The sequence below is a fragment of the Leguminivora glycinivorella genome, chromosome 2, assembly GCF_023078275.1.
Source record: "Leguminivora glycinivorella isolate SPB_JAAS2020 chromosome 2, LegGlyc_1.1, whole genome shotgun sequence".
Taxonomy (NCBI): Eukaryota; Metazoa; Arthropoda; class Insecta; order Lepidoptera; family Tortricidae; genus Leguminivora; species Leguminivora glycinivorella.
Window position 1 is genome coordinate 833,196 of NC_062972.1, and position 22,702 is coordinate 855,897.

General features: G+C 36.3%; 1 protein-coding gene across 1 annotated transcript in view; it reads left to right on the top strand.

Moving 5' to 3' along the window:
- Positions 1–330: 330 nt before the first annotated feature.
- The window catches only part of LOC125234644 (choline O-acetyltransferase), a 49,136-nt gene continuing 26,764 nt past the window's right edge, over positions 331–22,702 (top strand). Inside the window, 5 exon segments of the mRNA XM_048140979.1 lie at positions 331–753; positions 1,206–1,634; positions 6,515–6,668; positions 10,450–10,520; positions 12,248–12,442. Of these exon segments, the coding sequence (XP_047996936.1) occupies positions 331–753; positions 1,206–1,634; positions 6,515–6,668; positions 10,450–10,520; positions 12,248–12,442 (1,272 nt within the window).

Here is a 22,702-nt window from a genome sequence, read left to right on the forward strand (position 1 = left end):
GACTGGTATGACATAGCCAGTAAATACCACGGCAAATGTAATTTATTCGCCACAAAAATAATAAATATAATGAGCTATTTGCTAGATATACATATCCCAATTAAAAACATAACGCAACAGCTAAAAAGTAATCCGTGGATAGATTCTGAAATTATTGATCTAAAACTTTTAGCATTTGATTTTATAAATCTCTCTAAAAAATACCCCACAAATCTCTCCATAACCGATTCGTCAAATAAAATCTTGAATCTATACAACCTTAAACTGAAAACTAAACGTACAAATTATTTTAACAACTTAATTAGCAATAGCCCAAACAAAAGCAAAGCAATGTGGAATGCTATTAATACCGAGCTGGGGCGGTCGCCCCGTGAGCGAGTGGACTATACAGACCTGCTGGTGGACGGCGCCGGGGTCCCGTATGCCACGAAACAGCTCGCCGTGGACGCGCTCAACCGCGAGTTCGTGACGGCCGCGACGGCGTGTGGCGCGCCCGCTGCCGACCGCGCCATCTCAATCACCACTTTAACACAAGAGCGTACCGCCAGCGACTGCTCAATAAGGCTCAGACCTTTTTCACCAGACGAAGTAGTTCAGATATTTAAATCATGTATAGCACCAAAAAACAGTACTGACGTGTACGGCCTATCTGCCAATCTCCTAAAGCAAGCCAGCCCGGCGGTATCGTATGCTTTATCTCAGCTATTTAACTGCTGCATTAGAGAAGGTGTTTACCCGGAGAGCTTGAAAAAGGTAAAGATAAGCCCACTGTATAAAGGTAAAGGCCAGAAATCTACGATTAAATCTTACCGTCCCATATCCTTAGTCCCATGCCCAAGTAAGTGCCTTGAAGTAGGATTAAACAAAAGACTGTTGGACTTCTGGTCGTCAAGGAACGTATTTACTGAGAGTCAATATGCCTATCGCCAGGGTCGGTCGACCACCGACTTGGTGCGAGAAGTAGTACGCTCCGTGATGCTCGCTCGCGAGGCAGGACACAGCGTTGCGGTGATCTGCTGCGACCTATCCCGCGCATTTGACACAGCGGACCACGCCCTTATTGCGGACAAGCTCGCCCACTATGGCATACGGGGACCGGCCTCCCGACTATTATTGTCATTTATGAGCGGGAGAGCCCAAATTGTAGTAGGGGACGGCGGTAAAATCAAGTCCTCAGAATTACAAAACCTGATGGGTGTCCCCAGGGATCGTGCCTCTCCAACACACTGTTCAGTATTTTGCTGAATGACCTGCCGAAAACGGTAAAAGGCGCTCAAATTTTTATGTACGCCGACGACGTAACGGCGATAGTAAGCACGACCTCCGAGCAGGAGTTGGAGAGAGCACTAAACGGTGTAATGAATCAGCTGTATGTATGGTTCCAAACCAACGGTTTGGCCCTTAATAAGGAAAAAACGTCCTTCATGACCATCAAACTGAACGGCCATGCCAGCTCACCCCTGAGAGTGTGTGCGGGCGGTGCCCCTATACAGCAGGTGACCTGCACACGCCTCCTCGGGTTCCAGCTGGACAGTGCTTTAACATGGGAAGCACACGTTGACGAGCTGTGCGGCAAGCTTGGGCGAGCGTGTTTCGCGCTGCGCAGGCTTACGCACACCGCGGGAAAGTCCGCGGTAAGAGAGTGCTACTTTGCCACAGTGCACTCACTCCTTACATACGGCGTAGAATTGTGGGGCCGTGCAGCTGACTGGAAACGTGTGTTCTCCATGCAAAAAAGAGCAATTCGAGCTATGACAAACAAAGCAGCGGATACCCCGGCTCGTGATCTCTTTCGGGATATGAAGATCCTCCCCTTACCTTGTCTGTTTATACAACAAGTAGCACTTTCACGCGAGAAAATATTGCCAGGTACAAATGTAAAGGTGTTAACGAAAAGTATAACCTCCGCAGTAACAAACATAAAAATAGGCTGGTAGTCGAAACACACCGACTCGCCAAATCAGCAAAATTGACACAAATTTTGGGACCTTGTGTATATAATCGGTTGCCCGACACTATTAGAACTGCAGCTACCACCGCGGCGTTCAAAAACAAATTAAAGTTGTGGCTATTGACCCACTTGTTTTATACTCTTGAAGAGTTTCTGAACCTACCTATCCTGACATAATATTATAATAAAATTGTAATTTGTACTTAATTACTCTATAATAATCCTGATAAGTTTTAAAATTATTATTTATTATTTATATCAAATCTTATACAAATCTTATACATAATACCAACCTGACGTGTAACTTTGTTATTAATAAACTATTTCATTTCATTTCATATGGTACAGGATGACAACAAATAATGATAGTCTTATGATTTTTTTTTAAATATTATTTATCATTTAATGGGTGTGATGGGTCGTGCACACATCTTTAAAACTTAAACCCCTACCTTATATTTTATATGTCATGTTTGTATTATCTGTTGTGATCTTTTCAGACTCAGATGGTTTGTAGTTAACTGGCCCCGTAGCCGAATGGCATTTCTACGACGCGAAACGCAATCGAAACGCCACAGAAAGGTAGTCTGGCTCTGTCGCGCCAATACGCAAGAGCGATAGAGATAGATAGCTGCGCAAGAGATATTATCGTGAGCGTTTCGTGAGCGTTTGTGCATTCGGCTACGCACACTGAAATTTTTAACTGAAAACAAAAATATACATATCGTCACTACTTTTAAAAAAACTTGTATCTTCGTCTGTCAATGAAAAGAAAATTGTAGTAATATGTATGGAATGCATATAGACTTACTGCGTTTTAACTTTGAGGAACAGCGTGAGATACGAGATTTTTTAAAAGTAGTGACGATATTCATTATATTGGTAGTCGCACTCGATGTTTTTCGGCCAGACAAGTAAAGATTAGACTGATAACAATAATTTTCAAAATTACATAGTTTTCTAGTTTGATAAATATCTTTAGATATGAACCCATGACCCGAAGGTCAAGGCCGCCAGTCGACAATCAATCGTACAGCACGGCAACCGGCCATTACGGTGAAACTATTTAGTAGCACGATTTTAATACAGTCTTTCGAACAACTTATTGAAATATTACCTAATTAATAGAACAAAAATGGAGTATATTTACTTACATATCCATACTTCATTAATATTATACAAAATACAAAATACAAAATCATTTATTCAGCAAATAGGCCACGGGGGCACTTTTACATGTCAACAAATTAAAATATTTAAAAGTAAAAACCTTTGTCAAATAATACAAAAAAAAATAAAAAATACAGAAAATGAACAGCTAAATTACACATTTCAAGAGATGTACAAGTCTCTAGTTGTCAATCATTAAAGAACAAATCAAGTTTACAAATAAGGGCCAATCAAGGTTACAAATTAAGTTTAAAAATATAATCAAAATCTCAGAGATGTATAAGGTCTCTAAGTGTCCAAAAAACTAACATTAACTTAATCAAACGACAACAAGGTCATTAAAGTAAGGAATCTATTTTAAAATAAAATATAATCAAAATCTCAGAGATGTATAAAGTCTCTAAGTGTCCAAAAGCTAAAATTAACTAAATTAAACGACAACGTGATGGTCTCTAGTGTCATCCTTAAGACATTACTTACTTAAGTTTAATTCTTACAAGAACCGAATGTAGTGTCTCGCAATCCGCTCAAAAGTAAAGTTAAATAATCTAACAAAACATGTGGCCCAGGTAAGCTTGAACAGACCAGTCTCCACAAACAGCACCCGTTCACGAGTATGACGCGTATCTCAGCCATCGCCTCCCTCAACCTCCATTCGGGAAGGTGGCGACCCGATCAACACGCCACCGTAAGCAAAGACTTTTAAGCGAGCATGACATGTTCAAGCTAACAGCAAATTGACAAAAGAAAAATCGACACAGTGAAACACGACATTAAGCTTGTAGGTGACATTAAAGAGGGCAACAATGCCTAGTATAGCTATACATAACTAATTACATGCTCAACGTGACTTAGAGATGTAAAGGTCTCTAAGGGTCAGTGTACTATCATACTTTAAATAAATTTTATATAACTACGCTATATAATGAAAACAAAAATCTTAGAGGTGTATAAGGTCTCTAAGCGTCCTACTAACATAACTAAGATTATGATTATGAATGGAAAAGTGTGTATGACTATTTGTTCGTCCGTCTTTCACGGCAAAACGGAGCGACGAATTGACGTGTTTTATTTAAGTGTAGATAGTTGAAGGGATGAAGAGTGACGTGTGCTATGCCTCTACCTAACCCCCCACTTCCCTAAAATGGGGGGGGGGGGAGTTTGTATGGAGCATTCCACAATATTCTATTTTTTTACTCGTATGGGTTAAGAATTTCACTACCCCCTCGTCGCAGCCGGATCGTAGAATCCGCCGTATTAAAGAATGTTTGGCACCGAATACATTCTGGCCGATTTTCTTTCGGCCGCAATAAATCCAAAATAGCCAAAATTTTAAATAGCCCTGTTTTAGATAAAGACGAGCCGTAATGTACCTAATAAACAAATTTAAATCGAAAACATCGAAATGAATAACGGTTGATTATATTACAATCTGACTGCGAGTGCGACATATTATACCTACACTTAATACAAAATGAATGGTTGTATGGATAATTTGAGTGGATGTCTGAATAGAGGGCGTTCGAGGTGAAGCACCGATAGTCCGATACCACTCCACACGACACACTCACATTAGTCCACAAAGCGAATGGTAGTAGTAAGTTAGTAATCACTTTATTGTGTACATACGACATACAATAATAGTAAATTACGACACAGGTGCGGAAAAAGGAAGTTCGAAATGAGTGACGATAAATTAAAACACGGCCGAAGAAAGTGTTTTACATCGACACGAGTTATGACAGCAATTCCCGAAAAGTTTGTACATTTGGATCACGTCTTTGATTTTGATGAAAATTGGTAGACAGATAGAGTCCATGATGCTGAGCAAGATCCACTAGGTTTCCTAAAATGTCCTAGGTATTTTGTATGAAACTGTCCTTTTTTGTTACCGAAAATGTATAGAAATCTGGTTACAAAAAAGGAAGGTTTCATACAAACTACCGGGGACATTTTGGGAAACCCAGTCATCATGGACTCTATCAGCCTACCAATTTTTATGAAAATCAAAGACGTGATCCAAATGTACAAACTTTTCGGGAATTGCTCATGAATTTTCTTCTCTCACGTGTATTGTACAATGCCGATGTTCTTCAGTAGTGTAGTACTGAAGTTTCGACCAGACCTGAAAAAAATTAACCACTTTGCGCACTAGACTTAACTTTTTCGATTTTGTAATATGTAAACCTATCTGATGTATCTCAAAGGAGAATAACTAATTGCTTCCTCCACAAAGACTGCATTTTCAGAAACATGGCGACCGGAAGCGTTCGCCAGCGGAACCGGAAGTATCCCCATTAGCTCCCCAATGGAGCGATATTAACGGTTTCTTTTCTATTAGCACTATTTCCGGGAAAGAATATGTTTTGGGCCCCGATTGGCGCTCTTTACAATGTCTTACGGAATTTGTTGGTATTTTTATCAAGCTGAAACGTTTGCGAGCGATCAACTGGCCTCAGTTGGTCAGAGGTCGCAGAGTCGAGCCCTGCAGGAGGTGTACATTTTTACAAGCTTTTATTTAACTTGCCTTGTTAGTCAATTATACTTAAGTGAAACGAAATACGCTTTTGATGCTAAAAATTCTGCGAACGACGCTGTTAAGCGTCTTAGAATACATTTAGAAGTAGAATATTTTACTGTCATGTACTTGACACGCTTGGTGTCGCTTCTTATTACGGTAAATGTCGCTCCCTAAAAGAATATTGAACTAACCCAGACGTATTTTTTTAAATGAATCAAGTCGTATATCGTCGTCATAACGTCAGGCCGTCCTTTTCGCACTATTTGTAAGTGCGATAAAGTTTATCGAAGTAGTGTGTAACACCCGCTAGTCTGTTTAAAAAAACTGTTTGCTGTTCATGTTCTTCTATTACAACAATCTCATACTTTATTTCGTGCATGGTGTGGAATAATTTATTATGATCACAGATAACTTACCTATTACTGTTTAAACAACTGAAACACTTATTTAAAATACCTAAATAAATATTGTTCGAATACCTCATACTCTCTAAATTCGTCAGACGCTGTGCGCTGTCACCCTGTCTATTCTAGGTAGGTATATGCAACTTTTTTATTATCGTTTAAATATATTGTTTTAAAATAAGAGATGAAACCGTGAAGCATGCCTTTAAATGCCATATTTTAAATGTCTAAATATTGTTTTAATACCTTAAGTCAAAGCCTTAAGTGCCCCCTACAACTGCCTCCCTAAAACTGTCAGACGCTGCGGCGCTGTGATGCCGTCTATTTTTTATATGAATACTTTTTATTGCCGTTCAAACAAACTAAAATGCTTATTTTAAATGCCTACGTAATATTTATTTCTTATATTATATGTAATATTTATTTCTTAAATATTTTGTTTGAATACATACTCCCTAAATCCGTCAGACGCTGACTTTCACCTCGCCCGCAGCCGAATTGTATCGATTTTCGTGCGAACTCGCACCTGTCGGCGTCCAGTTTCAATACAGCCCTAATAGAGCGGGCGTAGAAAATTATACCGAAATGTACGTGGAAATCTCGCATATTTCCCTAAATTATGGTACGTGAAAGAAGAAACTCATTTCATTCGTAATTTACAGTGAGATGTTGATGTGTTAGAATGTATTTCTAGATTGCGTCGACATCATGGAAAATTTATGTGATTTTTAGTTAATTTGAATAATTCGTTTATATAGTTTTACTTTATAAGTATGAATTTTAAGAGTTTCGAAACGAAATCACGAATTCTAAGATATTGATTTTGGTGATTACGGGATACAGGGTGAACAAGCATCTACTGAGCGAGCTCACTCCATCGTAAGCTACGTCTTTGCCTTTGACTAGTCTGTGGCCAAGAGTAAGCCCATGTTTAATTTAAAAAAAATTTAACTTAAAATAAACATATTTCTTATGTTTAAAGGAGTATTTTAGTTAGTAATCACTAGTTACAGTAGCTACATTTATTTTAAAAGAGAATCTAATCAAGTAATCAAGTTAATATCAATTTTGTAAAGTCTCAATGCCGCTCCCGGTCATCCCGGTGCTCCCAGTGCAAACATGCCTTTAGGGTAGGGCGGTCAACCGTGCTTGTTTGACAAGTGTGGTAATCCTGAGCTTTGCTGCGTTGGCCATGTTGGAGGGGAACGGGAAGATGTTACAATTTCATTTAATTTGGCTAGGTGAAAATTTGCGCGCATTGAGCGCTAACACAGTATAAGGACAACTCAGTATAGTTACTCTCCGGCAGCGGCGACGCGAAAGGTACCTACTGCGTTCGAAAGCACGTGGTTGAACAAAATTCCTAAAAATGTTACTCGACATCGACTGAAGTAAGATGTTATTTAATACTATTAACTATTAGTATTATTAGTATAATAATACCACATTATATCAGTCAGAAAACACAAAAAATATCATTGCATATTATTCTTATCCACGTTTATCCAAACAGCCGGCGTATCATGCTTACAATTTTATCACTTGTCCACGTGGATAAGACGACTGTCACTCTCACACTGACATACTTGCCAAAGCGTGACGGATGCTTTATCCACGTGGATAAGTGATAAAATTGGAATCATAATACGCGGGCAGACAATTATGGTCGCGCGATAAATGATAAAACATCAAGCCGTCCCTATCGCACTTACTAATAGTGCGATAGAGACGGCCTGATATTTTATCGTCTATCGCGCGACCATGCTACCCATGCAAATCCGCTTGCATGTGTTGCGTACTTACACGACGCGCTTGTGTGCACCCCGCGCGGCGTACGTTTGTTTGAAGAGTTATTACTGGTTTCGTAGGTACGTTGACATTTTTGCAACACACGCATTTTACGATACGGGGAAATCCATGTTATAGACTTACAACGTAGCGTTACGAATTACTTTGCGTTTAACCTATGGTCATTGATAGCCCCCGGTTCTGTTTTGTCAAATAGTGATACATATTGATACACTTTAATATTTAGTAAATACAACAGAAAGCACTGGTGGCCTAGCGGTAAGAGCGTGCGACTTTTAATCCGGAGGTCGCGGGTTCGATCCCCGGCTTTTCGGTTAAGGAAATCATCGTGAGGAAACCAGACTTATCCCAATAAAACCTTCGGGTTGGAAGGTCAGATGGCAGCCGTTTTCGTAAAACTAGTGACTACGCCAAATATTGGGATTAGTTGTCAAAAGCGGACCCCAGGCTTCCATCAGCCGTGACAAATGCCGGGGTAATGCAAGGAGGGTGATGATTCAGTAAATATATTCTTTTATTGGATACATAGGTAATGTGATTTGTGTTTCTTGTCACATCTCTATATTGACAATCCTGCACTAACTAAAGTTTCTGTTTGATCCAATGGTTGACTGGTAGAGAATGCCTTAAGGCATTAAGTCCGCCATTTGTACAATTTTATGTCGTGCAATAAAGTTTAAATAAATAAATAAATACAATAATGCTGTCTATTTTTTGTTTTTAACTATGCGCGCAACTTCCCGTTTGAATACCCATAGCTATGTTGGCTAACTACCAGCCAGGCTATGTTAATTGCAATATTATGAACTGAAATAAAGTTTTACCTACTTTACTTACCCTCGTATGAAAGGCTAATTTCAGCATGGCCGTGACACTAAAACTAGCCAAACGCTGTACAAATTACAAATGAACGCAGACGTGTCGCCTCATCAATCGTTAAAGAGTAATGTAACGCCGTATTACTTAATTACGGGGCGTCGAGGGGGGACACGGCGACCGGCGACAAATCGAATTGATTACGGGGCGAGAGTGACCGATGGGAATACGGCAAATATAGCAGGGTATAGCCAAATGTATGAACACTCACGATAATATCTGTTGCGTATCTATCTCTATATCTGGCACGACAGAGCTGACTGCATTTCTGTCATGTGATGCTCTCCAGCAACCCCACTTAACGTTTTGTGTTTTTTTTTATCATACGAGGATTTAGTACACAATAGGTACTGAATTTGTACTTACTTGTAATAATTTGTACCCCTTTAGTTTAGGACTAAAAGCCAAACGAAGTTGGAGTTGCTGGAGAGGATCACAGCAACCCCCTAATACTCAATTTCCACATTGGCTCCAACTTTTCCAGTAAATAAAAGGCTAGAATTATTAGTGCACATGGTTTTATTTTAATTTAAGTAAACTCGGATCACATTGTCTGTCGGCGTCTGGCGTCGACGATTTCCATTCAGCTACGACGGCAGGGTTATATTGGGTGATTCGAAATAGGCGAATTATCTACCTATGTGAACTATATGTGTGTTCGAAACCTGTTAAGTGTTAAGGACATTAATTTGTGTGATGTACCTAACCTACAGATATTTGTTTCTGTGTCATATACCTGAGTACCCACAGTACAAACCGACTCCGAAGTTACCGTGGGACTTAGTCAATCTGCAATGCAATATTGCTGTCCTCTGGGGTCTGGGGTCAAACCCAATTCGATTCGCATTAAGTATCCAGTTATAAGTGGTAACTATGTGAATCGTCTATTTTGTGCCTACACCGAAAAATGCAATGTCCCCCTTAATAGCCATTTTTCGGTGCATGCATCAATTAAGGGGCGTCACGAAAAAGACGTAGCGAGAGCCGAGGACGAATCTCGGTCGACAGTGACCGATCGCTGGGTCGTTTAATGGGTGACGCGACGGCCCAATTCGGATCGGTATCGCTTTTAAGATACGTCAGCGATACTGTACCGTCTGTACCGATTTGTCGGTAAAAAGAGACGTTTTTGGTGGAATAAATATCACTTTAACGCTGATGAATCGGTATCTTTTCTTATAAGCATTGCTCGAATGGGGTCGTAAGGCATCACAATCTCTCTCATTTTTTAAATCGTTTCGAGGTTTAAACGGCCTAGCTCCTTCCTTAGGACCCATTTAGACGGAACGAGAAATCGCATACGAGTTTTATTACATTGCGGTATTTGATGGCTGTGCGAAATTGTATGTAAGTAACCTCAACAACAACAAATGTAACTAAAATCGTCTGCGAGTTCGCACGCCGTCTAAAGCAGGCCTTAGCGGCGGTGATTTAAAAAGGTTCTTGGATGACTTTTATATTAAGCATTTATTTGTGTCCTAACACAAACCTATTACCTAACCCCGAATAGTTATTCAGTAGCAACTGTTCAAACCATAATTATAGTGATCTATATCAGGTATGTATGTAGGTAAATTGACTAAAGTACTAGAAGGTACTTATGTTCTTAGTACCTACAAGTTTTGCATATTTTGGGATTAGGTCGATCTGCTTAAGATTTTCCCCTAACTATAGTTAGTGTTTTAATTATTACTGATAGGTATTGTTGTTTGTTACAGCATGGGGCGAGTCGCTGCTCTCTTTGCCGAAGCGATGGCTCAGCCAGCAGGGGGACGAGGACGAGTACGAAGTAAGACATTTGCTATACATATGTAATTATATAAAAACAATAACCTAACCACAAAATTAAAATTTAAAAAAAAATTTAAAAAAAAAACCATATTTTTAAGATGATAAAATTACTTATAAACAACATTATTACGACCGGTCTGGCTCAGTCTGTAGTGACCCTGCCTGCTAAGCCGCGGTCCTGGGTTCGAATCCCGGTATGGGCATTTATTTGTGTGATGAGCACAGATATTTGTTCCTGAGTCATGGATATTAAGACATTTGCTATACATATGTAATTATATAAAAACAATAACCTAACCACAAAATTAAAATTTAAAAAAAAAACCTGACCGCGACATAGTGGATTAATTTTCATAAAACATGGCTAAGAACACTCCCGACTAACTCAGCTTTCAAACAAAAAAAACTAAATCGAAATCGGTTCATCCGTTCGGGAGCTACGATGTCACAGACAGACACACACACAGACAGACAGACAGACAAACAGAGAGACAGACAGACAGACAGACAGACAGACAGACAAACAGACAGACAGACACACACACACAGACATGTCAAACTTATAACACCCCGTCGTTTTTGCGTCGGGGGTTAATAAAAGAGTCGAAAGAGCCTTTCTATTTAGTACCCGAGGGTGGAATCGAGCGTATTCTACCATTTTTAATCTTAGAGCTGTAAGTACGTATAATATAGAATTCTTGAAACTCGCTTATGGTAACCTAAAACGACAGATTTCACAAAATCTTATAGAGATGACATATTAATAGTTTTTTTTAAGCCTGTCGTAGTTAAATTCCTGGTAATTAGTGGAGAATTACAGCGTTGTAAGAAATATAATTTCACTTTTACTTTTTGTGCCTATAATAGTGCTCCAACAATTTCAAGTCTAGTTATTTACTGTACGGAAAAGTCTAACTAATTACCCATAACTCCCCATGACTGATAAATACAGCCAAGCTTTCAAATAATAAGAATTCGAAGAATACTAACACTAAGTATACCTTTTGCTTTAACGACGTGAAAATGTAGCTCTAGTTCTAAAGAAAATAGATTCTAAGAATACGGTTTCAAACGTAATGACATAGAAATTGTATTAAAAGTCATTCAGTTGTCCTGACTTTTACGGAATATGGTATAAACAGAATTGTTTCAGTGAGTCTAATAATTATTTCATTATTTCAGAAAATGGCACAGTTCAAATTAACATGAAACAACGTGTTGAGATGAATGAGACCATATTTTTAAGATGATAAAATTATAAACAACATTATTACGACCGGTCTGGCTCAGTCTGTAGTGACCCTGCCTGCTAAGCCGCGGTCCTGGGTTCGAATCCCGGTATGGGCATTTATTTGTGTGATGAGCACAGATATTTGTTCCTGAGTCATGGATATTCTCTATGTATATAAGTATTTAGTATATTATATATATCGTTGTCTGAGTACCTGCAACACAAGCCACCTCGAGCTTACCGTGGGAGTCAGTCAATCTGTGTAAGAATGTCCTATAATATTTATTTATTTATTTTATAAAGAATAATCTGGCATATTACCTGTGTTTAATTCAAAATATGTTTTTTAATGTATTGATTAATTAATTAATTTACATTTGTAGGATAAATCCACCGTACGCATAATCGCATATGAGTCATACAATAGTTCATTAACGCGTTTTAAGAACTTCATATCTTAGCATGGACTATCATAACCTATAAAACATTTCCAGAACGTCCAGCTCCCGAAGTTGCCCGTCCCAGATCTCCAGGCGACCCTGGAGACTTACGTAGACATGGCTACAGCCGTCGTCTCCAGCGCTTCTCAGCTGGAACACACCAGGGCCCTGGCTAAGGCGTTTCTGGAAGACCCAGGGCCGAAGCTGCAGGCGGAACTGCTGCAGAGACGCGTGGAGATGGACAACTGGGTAAGCCATTTCAACCTTCCTTCCTCACTCATTCGTCCAACTTTCTAAGCTCGAGTAGCTCTCAGAAGCCTTAGAGACATGTTCATAAGAGCTGGAAGATACCAGGATCCTGGCTAAGGCGTTCCTGTAGGACCCAGGCCGTAGCTGCAGGCGACACTGCTGCAAAGACGCTTGGAGATGGACAACTGGGAAAGCCATTTTAACCTTCCTTCCTCATTTATATCATACCTTTTAGAAGACATAGTTGGACATGCCATGAAGCCTGGGCCTTGGATGACCCAGACAGATGCCGCACTGTCTGGGCAGCAGCTGCATGTATAACACACAACTCACCCGTTTTATAAAATTTGCTTTATCTCCCACCCTCTTTACCCCCTCGGACACCTTATCTATTCAGCTACTACGGGTTTTTTAGCGGAAGTGAATCAACACAATAGCCGAAGATACAAAAGTTCAGCTGCTTGAAAGACAATTTCCAATAAAAACTAGACCAGATCCAAGTAATCATAAATCAATAATTTACTTAACTTTAGGAGTCACTTAAGTTTTTGTCTTTCTTATTCTGTCTTGCATTACCTTTCATGTCTTATGTGTGGAAAGGATAGGACGAACTAAGTCACAGTACATTATTAGTAGACCGAGCGCTCTTATCAGTAGCGTGTTTCCTTTCCGTAATTTTACCCCAAACAAACGGCGTCAACGGTATTGTTCGGTCGGCACCACGATAACATGTCCTCACGCAACAACAAACCTTTTACCTAAAATGTTCAAGTATTTGTTCATTTTCATCTCTTCGGTGGTGGTTGAAAACCGTGCCTTTCTGACTACTAGTACGGCAGTAGGACTGACGGCAAAGAACCCGGTGTTGATGAGGCTACTGCAAACAGTGGACGCCGCGACTACCGACGAACGGCTGTTGGACGTTTCTTTACAACTACTCAAGAGTTTGTGTGTCTGTATGCGTGAAACTCTAAAAGCGAAGCAACTTGAAAGTGCATCGTTCAGTGGTGATAACAACTCGGTGCAAGCTGATGACAAAAACAAAGATCAAAGCAAGAAGGTACTAGACATTTATCAGAATATTTATAATAAAACTTGTTTTGATTTAAAAAATGAAGTAGCATCGAAGGTAAATAAAAGTGCATATATATCCTCAGACGAAGAAAAGGAATTTATTCTGAAAAGTGACTGTGGGAAAGCACAGATTCCAGATATTAATACAAATATTTATGAGGAAGAGGGAAGAATCAATGAAACCAGTGATGCCAATGAAACCAGGCTTGAAGACATTTTATACCAAACGTTTATAAAAACACGTAGTTACCATAAATTCCGCACCAGAAAATACAGTTTATATAAACACACAAAGCAAGAGTCACGCGTTCCAGGCAAGCATAATATTATAGTAATACTTACCTTCTATCCAGTAAATGATACAAGTTCCTTAATAACCAACTGTACCAAACTTACGGATGAACTAAACAATACCTTACACACTCATTCGCCAATAGATATAGATATTATTGATGCAAGATTTGGTCAAAAAGAAAATATCACCGAAGAAAGCTTAAAACCAAAAGAAGCTCCGGACTGCACTTTAAAATCTATTTACGCTTTTTTGCTACAAAGTGAAAAATATAATAAGACAAAAGTTTTTAAGTTGATGCATCGAAATAATACTATTAAAGTTTATATTGATGTAAATTCTGAAGCTTATCATTCTGATTATACTAGAATGTGTTGCTGTAAGAAAACCAATGAACCAATGTGTAAAATAGACTTTATAAATGAAAGTTTTGACTCAAAAGAAATAACTACAAGTTCTTATACAAAGCAAAAGACTGGACATTTCAAAGAAACAATTTTAAAAATAAAAACTCTAGTGAAACTGTATGACAAAAAGTTGATGAATAAAAAGTTAAAAAGATCAAGCACCTATAAAACTCTTATCAGTCAAAACGATTTTATTACTAAGAGCGACTATGAAACACACACTGAAAAACTCGAAACAGCTAAGCAACAAGGTATTTTTAAATCTTTTAAAAATATGTCCGGATCTGACCTCATGCCTAATTATACGGATATAGAAGAATTGTGGATGAATCGTATAGTGTTCGATGAATCCAGTCATGAAAAAAATAATAAATGGATATCCGATTTAGAACTAATTACATTGCCTTACAACAAGGTTACAGTTTCACCGGCTGCACTAAATAAAAAGCATGATCTTGTAACCAACAGGAAACCAACTAGTTTATTTAATAATGAAGTTACGAAATATTTTACTTTTCCTAATGAACATAGTGCGCCAATAACAGAGAAAGATTTTTTAAACTTTACGGAAAAAAAAATTATAAAGAAGAAGAACTTTATTTAAAATCTATGAACAAAGAGATAGAAAAACCAACTGATATAATTAATCCGCAAATTGACAGAACAACAAGGCGAAAATTAACCTATTGGGATCAAACTACTTACTACCCACACTCAACATCTCCAACGACTGAAAAACCACCAGACATTGCCTCCGAAACTATAATGAATCCCCGCCTGACAGGTTCTAGTAATGTTATTTCTACAATATCTAATTTACCAATAGAAAATACACTCGAAATCGTAGTTACAACAAATAACAAACAGAAAAAGATTTCACTACATGATTTGTTTGTAGATCCACATTTAAAAGCAATCCAAAAGCTTCAGACAGCTGGTGAGCTAAAAACTAACAATAATTATAATCTCTCAAAACCATCTGTTAAACCAAATTCAGCGGATTGTATTTTGAGTATATGTATATCCCTAACAAAAAAACAGCATTCTACAGAAAATGAATTATTTTCAATCAAAACAACTAATACAAGTTCTATTATAGGTCTTGATAATTTTATTACAGTAAAAGATACTGATATATTTTCGGATATAAGTAAAATTGAAAAACTGTCAACCGAAGTGACCACACGAGCATCACCAGTTACCATTGATTTGGAAATAGTAAATAATGAAATAATAAAAAAAGATGAAGAAATACCAAAAAGAAATCCACCATACAAAGTTACAAATTTGTTAGTAACATTAGAGCCACAAAGTTATTTACCCACTACAAATGTACATAATAGCACAAATAACAAAATTACTGTCGACATCAGTAATCTGAATCAAAAACAATCAAATACAACAATTTTTCAAAATAATCATAACGACACGCTTGATGATCATCGCGATACCCATGAGTATAGTGACTTAAGGCCATTTAACAATTTAAACGTAAGTATCAAAAATACCCCAATAGAAATGAAAAACATTCTTGATATTGATAATGAAACGTCTATGGTAACAATAAATTCTAATCCTACTGAGATGACGGACATTTTCACGACATACAGCAATTCATTTATAAAGAATCGCATTATTACTAATGTAGCTAATCAAGTTACACTACCGACTTTTATCAAAGATAGAAATACGTTACACCATTATTTAAACTTATCACAGCAATCTGATCCAAACCATAATATAGAGTACTCTCTACATGACTATCTACTAAACACTGAAACTGAAAACATGCCTGATACAACACAACAAATATTTTCCTCGAGTAGCATAGTAAATGGTCTCATCAACGATATAAATCAAAATAATGCAGACCTAAACTATACCATAACCAAACAACAAAATACAACTTTTTCAGACTATGTGCAAAATCGAGACAAATTGGAAAAAGATAACAAAACACACAACGACATAAATATTGAAAATTTTGCTAAAGGCGGCTATATTTCACAGACGAGGAATGATATTTCTAATGAAATAACTTCGGACGATAATGCGACAAACATAGACTCATTATTCGTAACCATTCTAAGTGATAATAATGACATACAAGCTGCTGGTGCAAGCTCAAACCAAAATATTGACCCAGTAACTTACCCTGTGCAAAATATAACGCTACCACAAGCATTTCAAACAATAAAAGAAATAAATGATATGAATACACTAACGAATATACCTTACAGGTTAAAAGAAGGCGTAAGTATCAATAATCATACACAACATTTTACTTTATCAGAAAAAGGACATACCTTTGAAAAATCCCCAGAACAGTATAAAATATACAAAAATTATTTATATTTAACCGAAAAACACATTGAAAATACAACTGACTTTAATTATAATATACAAAACGCCATTTTAAGTACTAATGATCAAAATTCATCAGGCTTAGAATCTGACAACGCGAAAAAATATTTTAACAAATCTGTCAATATAACACCAACCGATAACTATAGTTTAAAATTCGCATTTTTCAATGAAAGTACCGACAAAGTCAATTTGCATTCGTCTTTACTTGCAACTCTAGCTCCAGAAAGAGATAATGATTATAAAATATACTTAAAGGACTTTGCTGATGAGCTCCATCTAAACGAAAGTAAATCTGAAGCTTCTGGTTCAAACTCAAAATTTAGCAAAGTAAAAAATTATATTTATTCTAATTATAACCCTACTGCTAAATTGCAGCACACAAATACGACAAATCTAAACTACACTTTATCAAACGCCGAGAAAGCTGAAAATGTTACTACTAGTTCTAAAAATACATCACCAGACTCGATATATTCAGTTAATCAAAAAGTAGATACAATGACTCCTAGCCAAGTTTCGTCTCCTATTTATTCATTTCTCCCTAAACCGATGAAATTTACTCAAGAGCCGACCGTCACGTCTTCGGAATATACTAATGCAATAGCCTTGCCATCAGAAGATGCCTTAAATACTATTGAATCTGGTATTAATGTATTTAATACTATTACTAGTCATAGTATTGATATAAAAGAAATATCACATACTACGCATCCATATTCGAATGATGAACATGAAACTCTTACAACAGACAAATTGTATGATGACTATTATACCAATCATGGAATTTACAATACTGATGTGTCGAACAGTATTGTAACACAAAGTATTGACAATTCTCCCTTACCTCCAATAATAAATGATGTCAATCAACAAAAGCAAAATAAACAAAATCAATCTGAAGTAACTGAATCCGATTTATCGCAACACACCATTTTGCCAGACAGGACACTGATTACAACTACAATAAGTGAACTAGGATATGAAAGTATTCTTCCAAAATACTTAGCAAGTACTATTGAAATTAATAAACATACAACCCCGGTATATATAAATACTAAAAATATGTATGGCTCAATAACAGATGCAATGAACTATACCGCTGCGTCAGACATCAACACTTTAAATACGACTGACCCAAATCTTAAGCTTGAAGTTTTAACTGAAGATAATTATAACCGACCACCAATTGACGAAGTTGATAAAAAAGTCAGCCATGTTAGCTTTTCATCAGAAATGCCGACAATTAGAGATGCATATTCATTATCTGACGACATGGATACAAGTTTTAGTAAAGACTTATCTTTTGATACGAGACCTACCACAAAACAATATACAATCAATGAGACTGAACAAGAAATCATTCAGACAAACGACATTGGCTCAAGCAGCTTTCAAATCAATAATACTACGTTACCATTGAACATATCAACTCAAAACTTCAATGCCTCTATAACAGAAACGATGAAACATAGTGATTCACCACATATAAATATTTTAAACACAACATATCCTCCATTGAAACTTAAAATTTTAATTGAGGATAATTATATGCCACCACCAATTAACGAAGTTGATAAAAACGTCAGTCACATCAGCGTTTCATCAAAAATGCCGCCAATTAGTGATGTATCTTCATTATCTGGCGATATGGATACAAGTTTTAGTAAAGACTTATCTTATGATACGAAACTTACTACAAAACAATTAACACTCAATGAGATTGAACAAGAAATCGTACAAACAAACGACATTGGCTCAAGTAGCTTTCAAATTAACAAAACTACGCTACCATTGAATATAGAAACTCAAAACTTCAATGACTCTATAACAGAAACAATAACATATAGTGATTCATCACATATAAAAAATTTAAACACAACGTATCCTCCATTGAAACTTGAAACTTTATCTGAGGATACACATTTTCCACTTGCTGGAAATAGAAGCCAAACAATGGATTCGCCACTAATTGATCCAGGTAATTTTACAACTGAAGTTGCTGATAAATTAAGTATAATATTAAATGAAACAAAAACTTACACAACACCTCACTATGTAGGGAATAAAATCGAAAATAACATCTTAACATTAAAAGTTACGGATGCTAGCTATATTCAATCCAACTCTGAATTACCGATAAATTTAGTGACTAAACACAAATATGATCTATTAGGACAGACAAAACCATTCAGAGCGACTCCATATCCAATAAATGAAAATGAAATAATTCAGTCCAAAGACGATGACGGTACATTTGAAATGCACAAAGGTACAATAGCGGCAGTTATAGGTACTCCAGAAATTACTGAATCAATAATAAATGACCAAATTGAGCATGAAAAAGACAATGCTCAATCGAATAACACTATCTTTAGTAGTTTAGAAATTACTGAAAACATTACACCGACATTAATAGCCACTCAAACAATTCACGACGCTGTAGCAGGGGTAACAAAAGATATAGTTGCATCAGATACCGATGGTGGTAATTTGGATACTGATTTCACTAACGACATATTTTACGATACGATGACATACACAACAAATCAATATCCACTCAGCACGATAGGTAATGAAATAAGTACACCAGAAGACGTGCAACCCAGTGCTTTTAATGTCGATAATATACTACTTATAAGTAAAGTAAGTCAAAATATTGATCCTATTACAGAGGAAACAGTATCTACTGACACGCCTAACACGCATACTGATGATAACAATATTCTACTTTCAAGTGACAACATTGCTATAAATATTGAAAATTTAAGCTTTATAAGAGTTTCACCAAAAACAGCACCCGTTACTGCCATATCTACTTTGGATCCTAAGTTCACTGAAGACATATTTTCCGATACAAACCCTGTTACGACTGATAAATACCAAACAAGTAAAGTAGGAGATAATATTTTTCAACTACCTATTTTCAGTACTTTTCAACTTAATCAAGATATGACACCAGTACTTATAGCCACTGAAACGAATAATGACTATTTAACAGACATGTCAAAAAATAATCTCATTGTGGAAACAGATGCTCCTGCTTTAGACACAGATTTTAATAACGACACGTTTTATGATATGAAATTATATAAAAAAGATCAATATCCGATGACTGAAATTACTGATGAAAACATTCAATCAAAAAGTGTTTCTGAAGTCGATACAACTCCGACAAAAAGCAAAGGAAGTCAAAAAGTTGATCCTGCAACAGAGGCAACATTATTTACTGGAGCATTCGACACAAGCTCTGTTAACTCGACATATCCTTCCACGACGCTTAACAAATTATCTGACGATAATAATATTCTATTTTCAAGGGACAAAATTGGCAAGGATATCGATTATACGACCAATATAAGTGTACTGCCAAACACGGCGTCCATTAAAACAATATCTAGTTTAGGGCCTAATTTCACAAATGACATATTTTATGATACAAAATCAGTTACAACCGATCAATACTCAGAAAGCGACATCAAAAATGACATCATTCAGTCAACAAATACTGCTTATAGTAGCTTTAAAATTAATAAAGACAGCACTATACCGGTATTTGGACACACTCAAACAATTGTCCACGCGGTAACAGGTAATGTTCTATTGAAATCAGAGTCTGCTAATTTAAGCAAGGATTTCACTACAGATATGTTTAACCATATAAATTCATACATAACAAATCAATATCCACCTAGCGGAATAGATGATGAAATCAAACAATCAAAGGATGTGAATAATATTAGTTTTGAAATTACTAATACTTTAGTAAAAAGTAAATTAAGTCAGAATATTACTGATACTGTTACAGAGGAAACTGTTTCTACTGGAGCTTTTAACACAATTTCTGCAAACAATACTCCTGAAAGTTTTACTGATTTTACTAATATTCTACTTTCAAGTGATAGTAATGCCAAACATACAGAGGATTCAAGCTATATAAGTATTTTGCCAAAAACAGTGCCCGTTACAGCCATGTCTACTTTGCACCCTAATTTCACTAAAGACATATTTTCCGATCCAAAACCTGCTACAACTGATAAATACCCAAAAAGTGAAGGCGGAGATGATATTTTTCAACAACCTGTTTTCAGTACTTTTCAACATTATAAAGATATGACATCAGTATTTGTAGCAACTGAAACAAATAATGATTCCATAACAGACGCGATAAAAAATACTGTAAATGTTGTATCAGATACTGATAACTTAGATACAGTATTCACTAAAGACAAATTTTACCAACCAAAATTATATACAACTAATCAGTTATCAATGACTGAAATTGCTGATGAACCCATTAAATCAAATGACACTCAACTCATTACTTCTAAAGTCGACATTACTTCATTGAAAAGTAAAGTTAAAGAAAATATTGTTGGCCCTGCAACAAAAGAAACAGTATTTACTGAAGCTTTTGGCACAACTCTATCAACTTTCAATCGATATTTCACTAAGGACAAATATTACGATACTAAACCAAATAACGCTGATCAATACTCCAAAAGCGAAATCAAAGATGACTTTTTTCAGCCGAATATCACTACATTTAGTAGTTTTGAAATTATAAAAGATATTACCACAACATTAATTGCCAATCAAACAAATAATGGTGCTGTAGCAGGAACAATAAAAGATATAGTTGCATTAGATATCAACGCTGCAGATTTGGATACAGATTTCACTAACGATAAATTTGCGGAATCGAAATTATATACAACTGATCAATATCTAATTAATGATATTGCCGATGAAAACATTAAATCAAATGACACTCAATTCGTTACTTCTAAAGTCGATATTACTCCATTGAAAAGTATAGTTAATGAAAATATTGTTGATCCTGTAACAAAAGAAACAGCACTTACTGAAGCTTTTGACACCACTCTATCAACTTTGAATCCATATTTAACTAAGAACAAATATTACGATACAAAACCAAATAACACTGATCAATACTCAAAAAACGAAATAAAAGATGACTTATTTCAGCCAAATATCACTACATTCAGTAGTTTTGAAATCCCAAAAGACATTACCACAACATTCATTGCCAATCAAATAACTGATGACGCTGTAGGAGAATCAATAAACGATATAGTTGCATTAGATACCGATGCTGCAGATTTGGATACAGATTTGACTAACAACAAATTTTATAATATAAACGCATTCACAACAATTCGATATCCACTAAGCGAAATAGATGAATCAGCTGACGTGAAATCCACCAATCAATCAGCTGACGTGAAATCCACTAATGTTGTAGTCAATGATACCTTTGTGCAAAGTAAATTTAGTCCAAATATTGGTGTTCAACTAACAGAGGCAATAGAGTCTACTGAAACTTCTAGCACACCAGCAACTGAAACAATTATTGACTCTAGAACAGATGAGATAAAAAATAATGTGATTTTCGAAACAGATGCCGATGATTTGGACAAAGTTTTAACTAAGGACGTGTTTAATGACTCTAAATCATATACCACAGATCATTATTCAATAACTGAAAATTATAATGAAAGTAACGTTTTGCCTAGTAGTTTTAATAATACTCCGATGAAAAGTAATGAAAATGAAAACATTGTTGAGCCTGCAATAGAGGAAACACCATTTACTGCAGTTTATGATACGACTTCTGAAAACATAACGTATCCTCCTATAACGCTCAAAAATTTAACTGATGAAACGTATATTCTAATTTCAAGTAACGAAATTGCCAAAAATTTGGAAAATTTAAGCTATACATCTGTTTTAAAACCAGCGCACGTTACAACTAAATCTTTGAAACCTAATTTCACTACATACAAATTTTACAAAACAACACCAGTTACAAATGATAAATACCCAAAAACTGAAATTGGAGATGATGTTTTTCCGCTACCTGTTTTCAGTACTTTCCAAGTTAATCATGATACGACACCAGTATTTTTAGCAACTGAGACAAAAATTGGATCTATAACAGAGGTCATAAAAAATAATGTAATGAAGAAAACAGACACTGATTTCACTAACAACGTATTTTACGAATCGAAATTAAACACTAATGATGAATATCCAGTAGGTGAAATTCCTTATGAAGAAATTCAATCAGACAACGTAAAGTCTAGTACATTTAAAATCAAT